General features: G+C 35.6%; 1 protein-coding gene across 2 annotated transcripts in view; it reads left to right on the top strand.

The window, feature by feature from the left end:
• Positions 1–14,910, top strand: part of LOC150104295 (protein bicaudal C homolog 1-A-like) — a 321,235-nt gene that overhangs the window by 142,179 nt on the left and 164,146 nt on the right. For both annotated transcript variants that reach the window (XM_090396901.1, XM_090396900.1), the window contains exons 6-7: positions 6,845–6,898; positions 14,550–14,789. In XM_090396901.1, coding sequence (XP_090253027.1) covers positions 6,845–6,898; positions 14,550–14,789 — 294 coding nt within the window. The remainder of the gene's footprint in view (positions 1–6,844; positions 6,899–14,549; positions 14,790–14,910) is intronic.

Raw genomic sequence — 14,910 nt, 5'->3', positions numbered from 1 at the left:
AACAGATAAACTTACAAGTATATAAAACATTATTGGGTAAAGAAATATTTAAACAGGAAGAAAAATCACTTAGTGAATTGAACTTTTCTAGTTTTCATCAATGAAAATTCTTGAATAATATCATGTATATCAAGTTGATCCAAAATATCTGACTCTATTGATATAATTGCAAGATTTGAAAGTCTGTTTTGCACCATTGTGGAGCGCAAGTAGTTTTTAATAATTTTAAGTTTAGAAAAGGACCGTTCCTCAGATGCTACAGATACTGCTAATGACAAAAGAATCCGAAGAACAATTGTAAAGTTTGGATAAACTGTGATCAAGTCGTTTGAATAAATATACTCAATTATCTGATATATATCGTTTTTAAAATTAGAAATAAATGGTTGACAGTGTAAAATTTCTTCACATAAATAGTCTATGTCAATGTCTGAATGATTCTCATGTGTTAATTTTTGTTGTAACTTTTTACAACAAGTTAATAAACGTTCTTTATTTTGTGAAATATTTAACAAATACAAAACTGAAATGAATTCATATGTTCTTTTAATAAAGTAAATCTTTCCTGCAAAGTTCTAATGTTTGATCTGTTATGCAGAGAAAAAAATTTACTTTAAATGAAATCTCAGGATCTACTATATTTTCATTTTCATGTTTGTAATCAAATTGTGTTGTCTTTTTATGTTGCCTTAGTGGTCTACTACTACAAAATTAAAAAACTACTACAAAGTTAAAAACTGCAGCAGATTTCTTATGTGTTTAAAGCAAATGCGAGTGAGTTTGAACAAGGTTAAACAAATTCAAACACTCGTCATCCGGTAAACAGTAAACTCACGCAAGTTCACGTTTTTACTTGTTTACGCTAAACTACTTGTTAGAACTATGATCAGAATAAAATAAGATCTTGAGGAATAATAACAAATACGTGATTATTTGTTATTATTTGCCTAGCGCCTGTGTGCATCGCACATATTGCACACTGTTCCAGTGTGTCCCTGTGCCTAGCATCAACTTTTCCATTTTTCTTTGAGTTGTTGTTAGTTTATTTGCTAGTGCTTTTGTTAGTGAACAAGTTTCACAACCACATGTGATGACTGGAAGTATACACTGGCTAAATATCTTGCTTTTTAAACAGAGTGGGACATCATTGTTTTGAAAAATGCTTTTCAATTTTCTGGATACATTCCAGGCAAGTTGAACTCTCCTATTTATTTCCTTTTGGAGTCCACAGTTTAGATCAACGAGATGCCCTAAGTATGTATATGAAGACTCTTTCCAAGGAATTATTTTCTATTATATTATGTTTTTTGGTCTTACAAAATGATTAAACATGATTTTAGTTTTTTTCTCTGTTTATTTTTAGACCGACTTTTCTGCTTCCACAATATAGGTCTTCTATCATTATATTAAGGTCTTCTGGAGTGTTTGCAAAAATTATATCATCTGCATATCTTAGATGTGTTAAGTTTCTGTTATTAATTTTTATACCAAGGTGTGTCCACTTTATATTATTAAATATTTCTTGAAGGACTGCTGTAAAGATTTTGGGTGATAGTCTCCTTGTTGGACACCTTTTTTTCAATTGATATTTTATTGCTACTTGTGTGAAGTTGGATTATTACTATTGCAGTGTGGTATATTTCCTGGAGGAGGTCCATATATTCTCCATAGATTTAGTAAGTTTGTGATATGTTGAATTATATTGTTTCCTCCCCATTTAATTAATTCTACGTGAATTAGGTCTTCACCAGGACATTTTCATTTGTTTTAATGCTTGTTTTATTTCATCTGAAGTGAATGGGAGAGATGAATTCTATATGCGACGGAGAAGGGTTATTTATATTTGATTTATCTATTGAAGGATCACTATAGCGTTCTTTATAAAATTCTTTTACCCTGTTTAGGATTTGTTCTTGGTTCCTTATTGTAGTTCAATTCTTAATCTTTTATTTGACTTTTGCTATCTGATAAATGTTTTCTTAGTATTTTCATATTTTTATTGTTTTCAATTGTTTCTTTTATTTTTTTAGTGTTATGAGATCTTATTTCATTTCTCATCTTTTTCCTTATTGTTTTGCATAGTTCTGCATATTCTATTTTAAAAATTAAGTTTTTGTCTTGTTTTTTGTCTCTTTTTTAGTAGTTGTAAGGTTTCCTCTGAAAGCTTGTCTTTTTTTTTTCTTCTTTTTTTTTGTTGCTTTTGGATTCATTGGATGCTGAGATTATTACTTCTGTTAGGTTTTTACTTATTTTATTTACGTCTTCAAATAATTTTTAAGTCAAGTTTTTGATTGAGTTTTCATTCATAATCCTTCTTGTTTTGAATAGGTTTTAAGTCAACTTCTTGATTTTTTGTTGTTTAGTCATTTTATTCTTTCCATATTAGGGATCATTAATTAATTAGGAGTTGAAAAAGTTGACTTTATTTTCTTGATCTCCATGGAGTCACAAGATTTATCATGGGAGTCAATACAAAGTTTATCATATCACTCTTTAAACTCATCCACCGTTTGCATTTTTACCACACTCTCCATCATGCAGTCCATGCTCCTGCCACTCTTCATGCAAGAAACTTACTACTTCCTTTTGTAACTTCCAGAGATGGGGCACCTTGTCCTTGTTTCTTTCCTTCATTCTCTTCATTTTACCATATGAAAACTCTAATTGGTGTTAATCCAATAATAATCCTTTATCAGCTTAAATGTTTTAATCATGCTCCGCTTTGCCTTCTACTCTACAAACTCTGCATGTACTTGCTCAGTCTATTCTCACAATAAACATTGTACGGTCCTAAGATCATTTTTGTTATGTCTTTGCATCATATCCAAGGTTATTTAATTCCATTCAAATTTCAGAAATCCAGATGTGGTCTAATCAAAGCTTTATACGCTGCTTGGAAAGAAGTCAATGGATACCCCATGGGCAATCTACATTGTGCTATATAATGAATTGCGTGTTTGTAGCCAGTATAAATTGGAGGAATATGATAATTTGGCTACCTTGTTTCCTTTCTATTTTTTTTTTTTTTTTTTTTTTTTTTTTTTTTTTTTTTTTTTTTGTGTGTGTGTGTGTGGGAGGGAGGCTTGAGTATAGGCTTTATTCCATGCTGTTGGGTAAATGGTATAGTGATAATGGATGAGTTAATTCTAGAGCATATATTTTGAGCATAATTGAGGACTGTCCAGATCAGGAGACTACTTTGCATCCAAAACTGTTAAGGATTGTTTTTTTCGACAATAGTTTAGAAGCTTATGGACTATTTTTGTTATAATGAGACATTAAGTTTGGTTATCTGTACAAGAGTATATTTATTTACTTATTTTCTATTGCTAACGATTGTTTATTGTGATATACAATGAAGTGAAGTGTTGCGGAATGAAGTGAAAATGGATGTGCAGAACCAGGGAAACTAGAACTACCAAGGAGGGGGAGAAGTGGATATGCAGACATCAGTGAGACAGTTGAGTGTAAGAATGTATATAATGTACCCGAGCCAGTACTAAGGACAAGAAATCGGAATGGGATAGTTAGAAGAACACATCAAGTTAGGGGTGGGACAAAGGGAACTCTGCATTTCATGTATACTAATGCCAGGAGTATCAGGAACAAGAAGGAAGAATTTTTGGCCTTGATTGGCTCTTCCTGGCCACAGGTTATTGGCATTAGTAAAACATGGTTGACAGAAGATGATATAGTTAGTGGGATAGAATGTGTAGGTTATAGTGTGTTTAGGAGGGACAGAGAGAATAAAATGGGGGGAGGAATGTTATTGATGATAGCTGATGAACTGTAGCCAAGTAGAATTGAAGTTGTATTGCAGGGTAGTGAAAAGAGCTCATTTGAGGTTATTTGGTGTGAGATTGAGACTGGCAGAACAAAATATACAGTTGGGTGCTGCTATAGACCAGGTGATGGAATAGATGGTGGAGATAGTATGCATAAACAAATTGATGGAATGAGTGGAAGGAGGGTAATTATTATGGGGGATTTTAACTATGGGAACATTGATTGGAAGGAGGAGAGGCCACATGTGAGGAAGGAAATGGATTTTATTCAATTATTAAGGGATAACTATCTGAGACAGCATGTAATTGAAAATACTATGGGTGCGAGAGTGCTGGTAGTAGCATCTGAGAATTTGACTGTAATGAATACGACCATATTGCCACCTATTGGTGAGAGTGATCATAAGGTGATCTGGGAGGTGGCTAAAGGTGTAGAATTTTCGATTAAGACAGGGTATATGTGGAATTACCGTGCTGGCAAGTATGACAAGCTTAGGAAATTGCTTGGATCAGTGCCATGGCATGTACAACTGCAAGGACTGGATGTCGATAGAGCATGGAAAGTGGTCAAGGAGCATTTACAGGATTATGGCTGATTGTATACCTAGGGTCCAAATAGTAAAACAAGTAGGGGTTAAATGGATGAATAACACCATTAAGCTTGAGCTGCAAAAAAAGAAACAACTATGGAGGGAATTTAAAGAAAGAAGTGACCTGCAGGCACACGAACGGTATAAAATGCAGGCCAGAAGGGTAACGAGTGTGGTAAAAAAAAAAAGCAAAAGTGGATTATGAAAGGAAACTAGCTATGCAAGCTAAAGAGAATCCCAAACAGTTTTATCAATATGCTGCAAGCAAAAAAAAAAAACTGTACACTGCAAAATGATTGTAAGGAATGACGATGGTAAGGAGGTCACTGAATCAGTCGATATAGTGGAATTACTGAGCGAGCACTTTGCAAGAGTATATCATCCAGGTGGTGACATTGAATAAATGAAGGAACCATTAGTTTATATGGGAATTGTGATGAATGAAGTGGAGGTGAATAGTTTATTACAGAACCTTAATGTGAATACATCTGTGGGATTGGATGGTATACCGGAACAGGTCTTACATGAAGCAGCTGAAGAATTATCAGTGTCCTTGACCATGTTGTTTAATCTGAGTCTCGGGTCTGGTTTAGTTCTGAAGGTGTGGAAAGAGGGGAAAATAGTTCCACTGTATAAAGGAGGATCCAAGACTACTGTTGCAAATTATCGACTGATCAGTATATCAGGAGTCGTCGTCAAGGTCTTGGAGAAAGTAGTCAAGGGAAAAATACAGGAATGGATTGATGAAAACAAGATGCTGTATGGGGGACAGCATGGCTTTGTGAAGGGTAGATCATGCCTCAGTAACTTGCTCAAGTTTTATAACACACTGACAGCAGAACTGGATAAGGATAATAGGTTTACAGTGATACTGCTGGATCTGCTAATGCCTTTGACAGGATACCAACCACATGGAATTCTAATCCGTAAACTGCAGCATATGGGGATGGATATAGGGTTGGTGAGATGGATAGGAGGGTGGTTGATGGACAGATATCAGAGACTAGTTTATTCAGGAGTAGAGTCCAAAAGACGGCCTGTGACTAGTGGTGCCGCAGGGTTCTGTTCTTGGACCACTGCTGTTTAATTTGTTCATTAATGATATAGGGAAGGATCTAAGAGGAACGGTTCATTTGTTTGCTGATGATGCAAAGTTGGGTAGGGCAATAGTGAATGCAGAAGATGTAAAAATCTTGCAGGACAACTTGGATAGATTGGAGTTCAGGGCTAAGGAGAATGGATGTCAATTTAATGTGACAAAATGTAAGGTTATGCATTTTGGGGTGAAAAGATTAGCAGCAGTATACCACATTGGTGAAACTGTACTCCAGGTGATTGATGAGGCCAGGGACTTGGGAGTAGTGGTGGATAGGGAGATGAAGTTTAGGAGGCACATTGCAAAAGTGGCTAAATCAACTCATCGACTCACTTGGTTGTTAAAAAATACTTTGACGAGCAGATACAAGCAAGTTATTGTACCTCTGTACCGAGCCTTGATAAGACCTCATCTCGACTACTGTGCCCAGATCTAGGTTTCTTCTTGATGGAGAGGAGGTGGAGAGGATCCAGAGGTGAGTGACCAAGATGATAGCAGGCCTATGGAATGAACCTTATGAGAACAGGTTGAAGATTTGTGGGTTGCAGAAATTGGTTGATAGGCGGAAGTGGGGAGATATGATTGAGACATACAAATTGCTAAAGGTTTCTATAGGATTAATTCAGAGGATATTTTTGAGATCAGGACTGGTGGTGGGAGAACTAGGGGACAGCTATTGAAGCTGGGAAAGAGTGTGGTTAGCAAGGGTGTTAGAGCTGGGTTCTTTACTTTTAGAGTGGTAAATGAGTGGGATAAGCTGCCAGAGTCTGATGTGGGTGCTATGACGGTGAGCGAGTTCAAGGCAGGGTATGATAGATACTGTAAGAATGTCGTATAGTTGTATGGACATGATGTTTAGGGCCTCCCTCGATGAGTCTAAGGACTCCCTTGAGTCGCCCATAATAATAATATAAAATTTGTAAATGAAATACCAGAAATCCATATTTGACATGAAGTATTAACTTTGAATATTTATGGGCATAAAATAAGTTTAACTACATAGTTGCCTTCCATCCTACATAAGTCATATTGTATGATTGAGAGCACCTAAAATTTCTAAAGAAAGTATGTTAAAGAAAATTTTGAAGTATATGTATATTCATATCTTAATAATGGAATGAATGTATATTTACATTTACATGATAGATACTGTAAGAATGTCGTATAGTTGTATGGACATGATGTTTAGGGCCTCCCTCGATGAGTCTAAGGACTCCCTTGAGTCGCCATAATAATAATATAAAATGTATATAACTATTTTGTGAAGTTAGAACTTCACAAAATAGTTATTTTTTAATGTTAATATTTTTCAATGTATTTATTTTATTATAAATTTAATATTTGCTTGAATAAGTATCTTGTTTTTTATACAGGTATCTATAACTGGTGAACCAGCTGGAGCCGAAAAAGCAAGGTGTCAAGTCAGGGTAAATATTCTAGTATTTTGGAAATGAGTTTATCAGTAATTAACACTGCCAAATTTGTTGCCAAACTTTTTAACTATGAAAATAAATTCATGTTCATATTGTACTTATTGCAGTTTTTAGCAGTCTTATTTAGCATTAATCACTTGCAATACTCTTAAAATGTTTGTACAAGTTAGATAGAAAAAACTAGCGTGCTTAGAAGTTGTTACAGGTCAGAAAGATTATTTTTAGAGAGCAATGACTATGAAGCATTCTCCTAACCATAACAAGTATGGCTGCATTAAGTCACCAAAAATTGGGAGAGTGTTATTCTAAGATCATCTCCGACACAACTGTAATACTTATTTTTTACAACATTAGAGGGTGCCAAATTAGAACTTGAAATCTTTTGTCTATTACAATTTGAATTGTTTCACTTACTCATTCTTGCTTCAAAACTGTAACAAACTGTTTTGCTTTGAAGATAATACTGGTTTGAAATCCAGTGAAATATAAACCAGTTAATAAATATCTTTTTATGATTTAGTTTATCTGGTGTAATACATTAAAGTAGGTTATGAATAGCAGTATACAAGACAGTTTTCAAACCAATTTTAACTTATGGATTTGAGTGCTGGGTTAGAAATAAACCTCTTGATCAAAGACTAGAGAACACAGATATGATAGTTCTGAGAAAGATTAAGGGAGTGAACATATAGCATCAGTGGTAGAAGCATGTTGAAAATGGGAATAGTAAGGACAATAAGGAATGCATGAACAAAGGTAATCTAAGATGGTATGGCCACTTAAATAGAATGGGAGAGGAATGGTTAGCAAAACACTTTTTTCCGGATGGTTGAATAAAGAATCAGAGGAGGACCATGAATCTAGGTTGATTGGTATAGCGAAAGGTGCCTTAGAATACAGAGTTTCTTTATTGGACCTCCCTAGTTTCAATGTGTTACTACTACTTAAGTGTATGGACCATGGTGTCGAAATTGTACAAATGAGAAGGAACACTCAAGTTTTTGTAAACAAAATCAGTACACTCATATTTATGAATTTAGGGACACAAAACACGTGTTGAAAAGATTATTTTACTGATTAATAATAAAATAATAACTTGACGTTCGACCCCTGTATTGAGGTCATCATCAGAAGGATACATGTGTATAAGAACCGAGATACATGCTGTTGCACTCTATATAATCTAGGTAAATTACATCTATGTTGTTAACGAATCTTTTTTTCTTAGCATGCCCTCTAGTGATAAAAAAAAAAAAAAACTACAATAAACTCTCAAAAGATATTTCGGTGATTACACCACATTCTTTATTAATCAGTTATACAAAATACTGAAATAATAGTTCCCGACAAGTTTCATAAATCATAGGATTTACATCTTCAGGGGGATAAATAGTATAACTTAAAGTTTAAACAAGAATTACAAATCTTAACCATCTGGCTATTCATAAAACTCAAATAACAGAATGCAGATATAAAACATTATTGACGTTGAACAATTCTGAACGATGTCACGTGTTCTTGTTCTCGTTCATACAGTCTGAGCTCAGATTGAGGTAGATTTTTTATTAGAGCTGACCACACTTGATGGAGAATTAAACCTTGATTTTTATTGCATTGGGTTGGGTTTTTTAGCATATTAGCATATTTGATGTACTCTGGCAAAAAACAAAGATGTCATACATAGAAAAAAACAGTTATATAAGGAAATTTAAAGAAGGTGCTTAAGGGTCAAAGCTGTATAACTGAGAGGAGACCTCCACATGGCCTTTAAAGGAATGCGGAGAACCGACCAGGGCTTCTGACCTAATGTCCAATCCTCACCTTCTCGTGGTGCACCCTGTTGGGTATCTACTTGGATACTGAACGGACAAGGATGGGCTGGCAATTTGGGATTTAGCCGACCAAATTGTATTCTTATTGGTTAAACCAAAATATAGAATGATGGTACAACATGACAAAATTTCATGCCGGCTGGGGCGTCGCCCGGTTAAACAAGGCCCCCGTTGTTTTCGCCAGGGAACCAGGGCGAACAGCGAAAAGTCAGCTACTGGAACAAATCTGAAAACAAACCCCAACTCAACATCACCAGAGTTAAAGATCGGTACTATCAACGTAAGAAGCCTGAATGGCAAAGAAATGGAGCTAGCTGAGGAATTAGATAAGTACCAGATCGACATAATAGGGGTGACTGAAACAAAAAAGACCAAAACTGGTGAGATCTTTCTGAGCAATAAATACAAAATGTTATATTCAGGCAATAACAATCAAGGAAAAGAAGGAGTAGCCATAGTATTCAACACAAAATACGAGGCTAATCTTCTTGAATGGCAGTCAGTCTCAAGTAGAGTAATGTGGGCAAATATGAGAATGGGGAACTGGACAATGAGACTTATTTGTGCCTATGGTCCCACAGAAGGTTCTACTAAGGTAGAAGTGGAGGAATTTTTTGAGGCTTTAGAAAAAGCAACTGACACAAAAAAAATGAAAAGTTGGTCCTTGTTGGTGATCTAAATAGCAGAGTAGGAAATGATTGTGAGACATACAAAAATAATTTGGGAAAATTTGGAGAAAAGAGCAAAGCTAATAATAATGGCAAATATATCTGTTGGATTTCTGCTCAGGACATGGACTGGTTATTACTAACACCATGTTCCAACATAAAAATGTGCACAAATTCACATGGAGAGAAGAGGCTAGGAATAAGAAAAGTCTCATTGACTATGTTATTGTTGATAGTAATGTTTTCTCCCTGGTGCAGGACACCAGAGTGTACAGAGGATTTGAAATTGGAAGTGATCACTATTTAGTCTTGAGCAGGATAAAATTGAATTTCACATTGAAAAGAATAACATGTAAGAAAGTTTTAAAGCGAATAAAAGTTGAGCAGCTCTCAGATGTGAACTGTAGACTAAAATACACAAAGATTATTGAAGAAAAAATGAAAGAGTTTGAGAACAGGAATCAAATCTTGGAGATTCGGTGGCAAACTCTGAAGAAAACATTGATTGATTCTGCGAGAGAGGCATGTGGTGAGGTTGTCTGTAAGGATAAAAAAATCAGAACGTCCTGGTGGACACAGAAAGTTAAAGAGGCAGTGAAGGAAAAGAAGAAAGCATACCAAAAGTTCCTGTCAAATAAGTCAGCTTGTGCTCTTAGAGAATATAGAGACAAATGCAAGAATGCTAAACACTGTGTAAAACTAGCTAAACAAAAGTCATAGGAGGACTTTGGCAAGAATATAGAAAATAAATATCAAGAAGGTGGCAAAATATTCTGGAGGTTGTTGAAGAAGCTTAAGAATGGAGGGAAGAGTGCTGTAAAAGGAATTAGAGATGATAAAGGTGACATAAAAACTCTAGAAAAAGATATCCTTGAAGTATGGAGTAATTACTTTGAAAAACTGCTAAATGAAAGCAGTGATGACAGCACAGTGGAAAAACACATCAATGGCAATATCATATTAAAAATGAGGATATTAGGAAAGAACTTGACGTTGTCAGCATCCAGGAATGCGTTAGCAGAGCTAATCTCAGGTGATATGGTCACTTAAACAGAATGGGCGAGGAAAGATTAGCAAAACAAGTGTTCTCTGCCAGGTTGGCAGCAAAACAACCCAGAGGAAGACCATGATATAGGTGGATTGATAGGATACAAAGTGCCTTGGACGATAGAAATATAAGATCTGATAAGGTTGGAGTCTTGACAAGTAACAGACTGATTTGGAGGAAAATTGTAGATAGGAAATTAATAATGATGTAATTTTTTTCATGTAGTACTATCATATCCTGTACATCCCTTGAGGGTACATGGCAGGAATTTGATGATGATGATGATAAAGAAGTTGCTAATATGCTAAAAAACCCAACCCAATGCAATAAAAATCAAGGTTTAATTCTTCATCAAGTGTGGTCATCTCTAATAAAAAATCTACCTCAATCTGAGCTCGGACTGTATGAACGAGAACAAGAACACGTGACATTGTTCAGTATTTTTCAACGTCGATAATGTTTTATATCTGCATATTGTTATTTGAGTTTTATGAATAGTCAGATGGTTATGATTTGTATTTATTAATTCTCTTGTTTACACTTTAAGTTACACTATTTACCCCCTGAAGATGTAAATCCTACGATTTATGAAACTTGTCGGGAACTATTATTTCAGTATTTTGTATAACTGAATATTAAAAAACTTGGTGTAATCACGGAAACATATCTTTTGAACCAATTAGCCACAGAAGTCTATGCCTACAATAAACTTTACTAAAGTCCCCACATACTAGGATTCTTCTGGAATTATACAGTTTATATTGTTATACTACGATTATCTTCTGGATTTGTACAGTACAGGTTGCTATTTAATGTTCAGGAAAAAAAAAAAACACTTCACCAAGTCTTCTTGTTTTGAGATTTTTCTTCGTGGTTGCTATGAAGGTTGCAGATGGGTCCTCCACATTCTTGAAATAGTTAGACCATCATTTTTATTCAGATTCGGATCATGTTTGAGCATTTCACATGCTTCCTTGAATTTCTGCTCGAACCAGGTTTTGGTGCGGTGTAGGGACTCGGTACCTTTCCAATCAATTCTGTGGTATGTTTGGGGTGCGTGGTCAGAAAGGCCAGTTTTTCCAAAATGGAGGTATTTTATGTGTCGTTTGTGTTCATCCTTTCTGATTGGGATGGTTCACCCTATTTCCCTTATGTATGGTATGTCACATGTGCAATCTATTTTGTAAACCCCTGGGTGGGCTAGGTGTGGCAGAGGATCCTTGGAAGAACTGAGTAGGTGTCTTAATTTTGTTGGGGGTTTAAAAGTGGTTTTGATGTTATTTGTGTAGTGTTCTGTCTATTTTTTCAGAAATGCCTCTAATATATGGTATAGCAATAACATTCTTGAAATCTTTTTTGTTATTAGTGGTATCTTTGTGGAGGATCTTGTAAATGGTTTTTATACTGTATCCATTTTTTATAAAGGTATGTTTGATGGTCTCATATTCATTGTTAAGTGCTTGTTCATTTGAACAAATGGTTTGAGCTCTGTGTTTAAGGGTGCTTATGACCCCTGGTGAATTGGATGTGTTTGTGTTGTTTGTTTAGGTGGCTAAGGAATCTAGTGCTTCATGACCGTGGGACCAAATGGCGAAAATATCGTTGACATATCTGAGCCAAATTTTGGGCTTTAGGCATGCCAATTCTAGAGCTCGTTGCTCAAAGTCTTCCATATAAAAGTTTGCTATTGGGGGGGGGAAGTGGTTAGCCCATGGCTGTACCCTCTTTTTGAAGGTAAAAATTGTTTTGCCACATGAAATATCCGGAGCGGAGTGCGTGGGCAAAGGGGGCCGTGATGTCGTGTGGAAATATGTTCTGTAAGAGTAAGATAGTATCGTTGATTGGGACATTGGTGAAAAGGGAAGTTATGTCAAAGCTGACTAATAGATCTTGGTCGTTGATTATAATGTTTTTAATTTTGTTTATGAATTGTTGTGTATTTTTTATGTAGGATAGGGAAAGACCAACCAATTCCTTGAGTGTGGCTGCTAATTTTTTGGCTAAGTAGTAATTCGGACTGTCAATTCCCTCTACAATTGGACGTAATGGCGTGTCTGTTTTGTGGACTTTTGGCAAGCCATAAATTCTGGGCGTGCTGACATACTGCGGTATTAATTTTTTAATTGTTTCTTTCGGCTACGTGTTAACTGATTTAAGTAGTTCAGTAGTTTTCTTTTTGTTGCGTTGCGTGGGGTTGTAATTTACCATTTAGTAGGTGTTGTGGTCCGATACCAAATGGTTCATTTTTTCAATGTAGGGTGTCTGATTTAAAACAACAATGGCATTCCCTTTATCTGCTTTTGTGATAATAATGTCGCAGTTATTTTTTAGGGATTTGATGGCTATTTTTTCGCTTTGTTTAGGTTGCTGCTTAATTTTTTGGTTGAATTTAGTAAACAGGCAGTTTCCATCCGTATTTTGTCAGCTAAATTGGTGGGAAGGGATCTTAAACCTCTCTCGATATGATATATTATATCTAGTTTATTTACTGACCTCGGAGCAATGGCATAATTTAAACCTTTCTCCAGTAGTGAGAGTTCACCTTGGGTGAGATTGTAATCCGATTGGTTGATAACCAGACAGTGGTCCGACGGTGGTTGGTTGCTACTAACTGCGTTTGTGGGTGATTGGCTGCTCCTTTCGTTATAGTATCGTAATTGTCTTGTGCTTTCCTGTAGTTTTAATGCTTGAAACTTTGTTATTAATTGTTCTTCGTTTTTGAGTAATAGGTGCTTGGCTGAATCGTCTGTGATCTTGTCTAGAATATTCCAAATTTCCAGATTAACGTAACTGGATAGCTCAAATTTTAGTTGTAACACTTTGGCTTGGGTAGATGCTAAGTTCTTTCGTGCCTCGTGGATCTGTTCTCTTAACAACGCTTTTTCTTGCCTAGCATAGATACGGAGCGCTTTAGCTGATGTAAATTTCTTCTTTAGTTTAATGCAGTTGGGTATTAAGTTGCTGTCTCTACATCGTTTCAAAAAGGCTAGTCGATTAATTAACATGGAACTACATATCTTTAGCTTAGAAGAGATGTGCCCCACAAGCAGTGGAGCGTAGAGGCTGCACTGCTTGTGGGTCACATCTCCATGGATTATGATGACTCTTTCTTTTAAGGTTACACGGTGATCAGCATTCATATTTATGAATTTAGGGACACAAAACACACGTGTTGAAAAGATTATTTTACTGATTAATAATAAAATAACTTGATGTTTCGACCCCTGTATTGAGGTCATCATCAGAAGGATACATGTGTATAAGAACCAAGCTACATACTCTTGCACTCTATATAAGTAAATTTACCTTTATAGAGTGCATATCAATTTACCTATATACAGTGCAAACAGCATGTTTGCACTTTATATAGGTAAATTGGTTCTTATACACATGCATCCTTCTGATGATGACCTCAATACAGGGGTCGAAACGTCAAGTTATTATTTTATTATTAATCAGTAAAATAATCTTTTCAACACATGTGTTTTGTGTCCCTAAATTCATAAATATGAATGCTGATCACCGTGTAACCTTAAAAGAAAAAATCAGTACACTTCCACATGTGCTCCTTTAGTAGCACACACAATGTTAAGCCGATAGTCTATCTCTAACCAGGTTCTCTGAAGCATGTCAGGGGTGATGGAGGACACAGCAGTAGAAAGATGCTGTGTCCTTCATTAGCAAAGAGGAGAAAGAGGGGTGATATGATTGAGACTTAGAAACTTCTGAAAGGGTCGTACAGGATTTCAATTTATGGAGAATGAAGAAAGGACAAGAGGACATTCTTGGAAGCTGAGACTGAATGTCGCTAAGAAGGGGGGTGAGGGCTAGATTTTTCTCTCAGAGAGTGGTATGTGATTGGAATGGATTGCCTTTGAATGTTGTGAGTGCAAACAGTGTGAATGAATTCAGAAATAAGTATGATAGCTTGTGTGTGTAGTATGTGGCCTCTCTCGATGAGTCTCTGACTCCCTGGAGGTCTCTCTTAATAATTCTTCAGTTGCATTAAACCAAAATTGATTAAATTGAGAAATGACATATGTATATAATTAATATGTCAACACAGTTTTCATTACTTTTTTTTCTTTCTTCATCAGGATTTGCTGCCTCTTGTGTTCACATTTGATCTTCCAGTAACTGGATTTCTACAGCCAGTGCCAGATCCATCTTCACCTGATATTCAGTTTATTCAGCATGCCTTTGGTTTCATGGTCTCTTTTCGACAGAAAGCTAAAGGAGCTCCAACTACTGTTGTTGTTAGAGGTTGTCGTAAACAGCTTTCTGATATGTGCAAAGGTGCCTGGGTGTTAATGGAATACCTTACAGGAACTAAAGGGGTAACTTTTAATTTCTTTAAAAAAAAAAAAAAAACTGATGTTAAAGCAGTCAGAATAATTATTTTATTTGTTTGAACTTTTGATAAAGCCCCATCTTTATACAGATGGTGCAAAAAAAAAA

This window comes from Typopeltis vanoorti, chromosome 8 (assembly GCF_054136105.1).
Source record: "Typopeltis vanoorti isolate ZY-2024b chromosome 8, IOZ_Tvanoo_1.0, whole genome shotgun sequence".
Taxonomy (NCBI): Eukaryota; Metazoa; Arthropoda; class Arachnida; order Uropygi; family Thelyphonidae; genus Typopeltis; species Typopeltis vanoorti.
The sequence above is the reverse complement of the archived record's forward strand: the minus strand, read 5'-3'. Positions and strand labels throughout refer to the sequence as shown.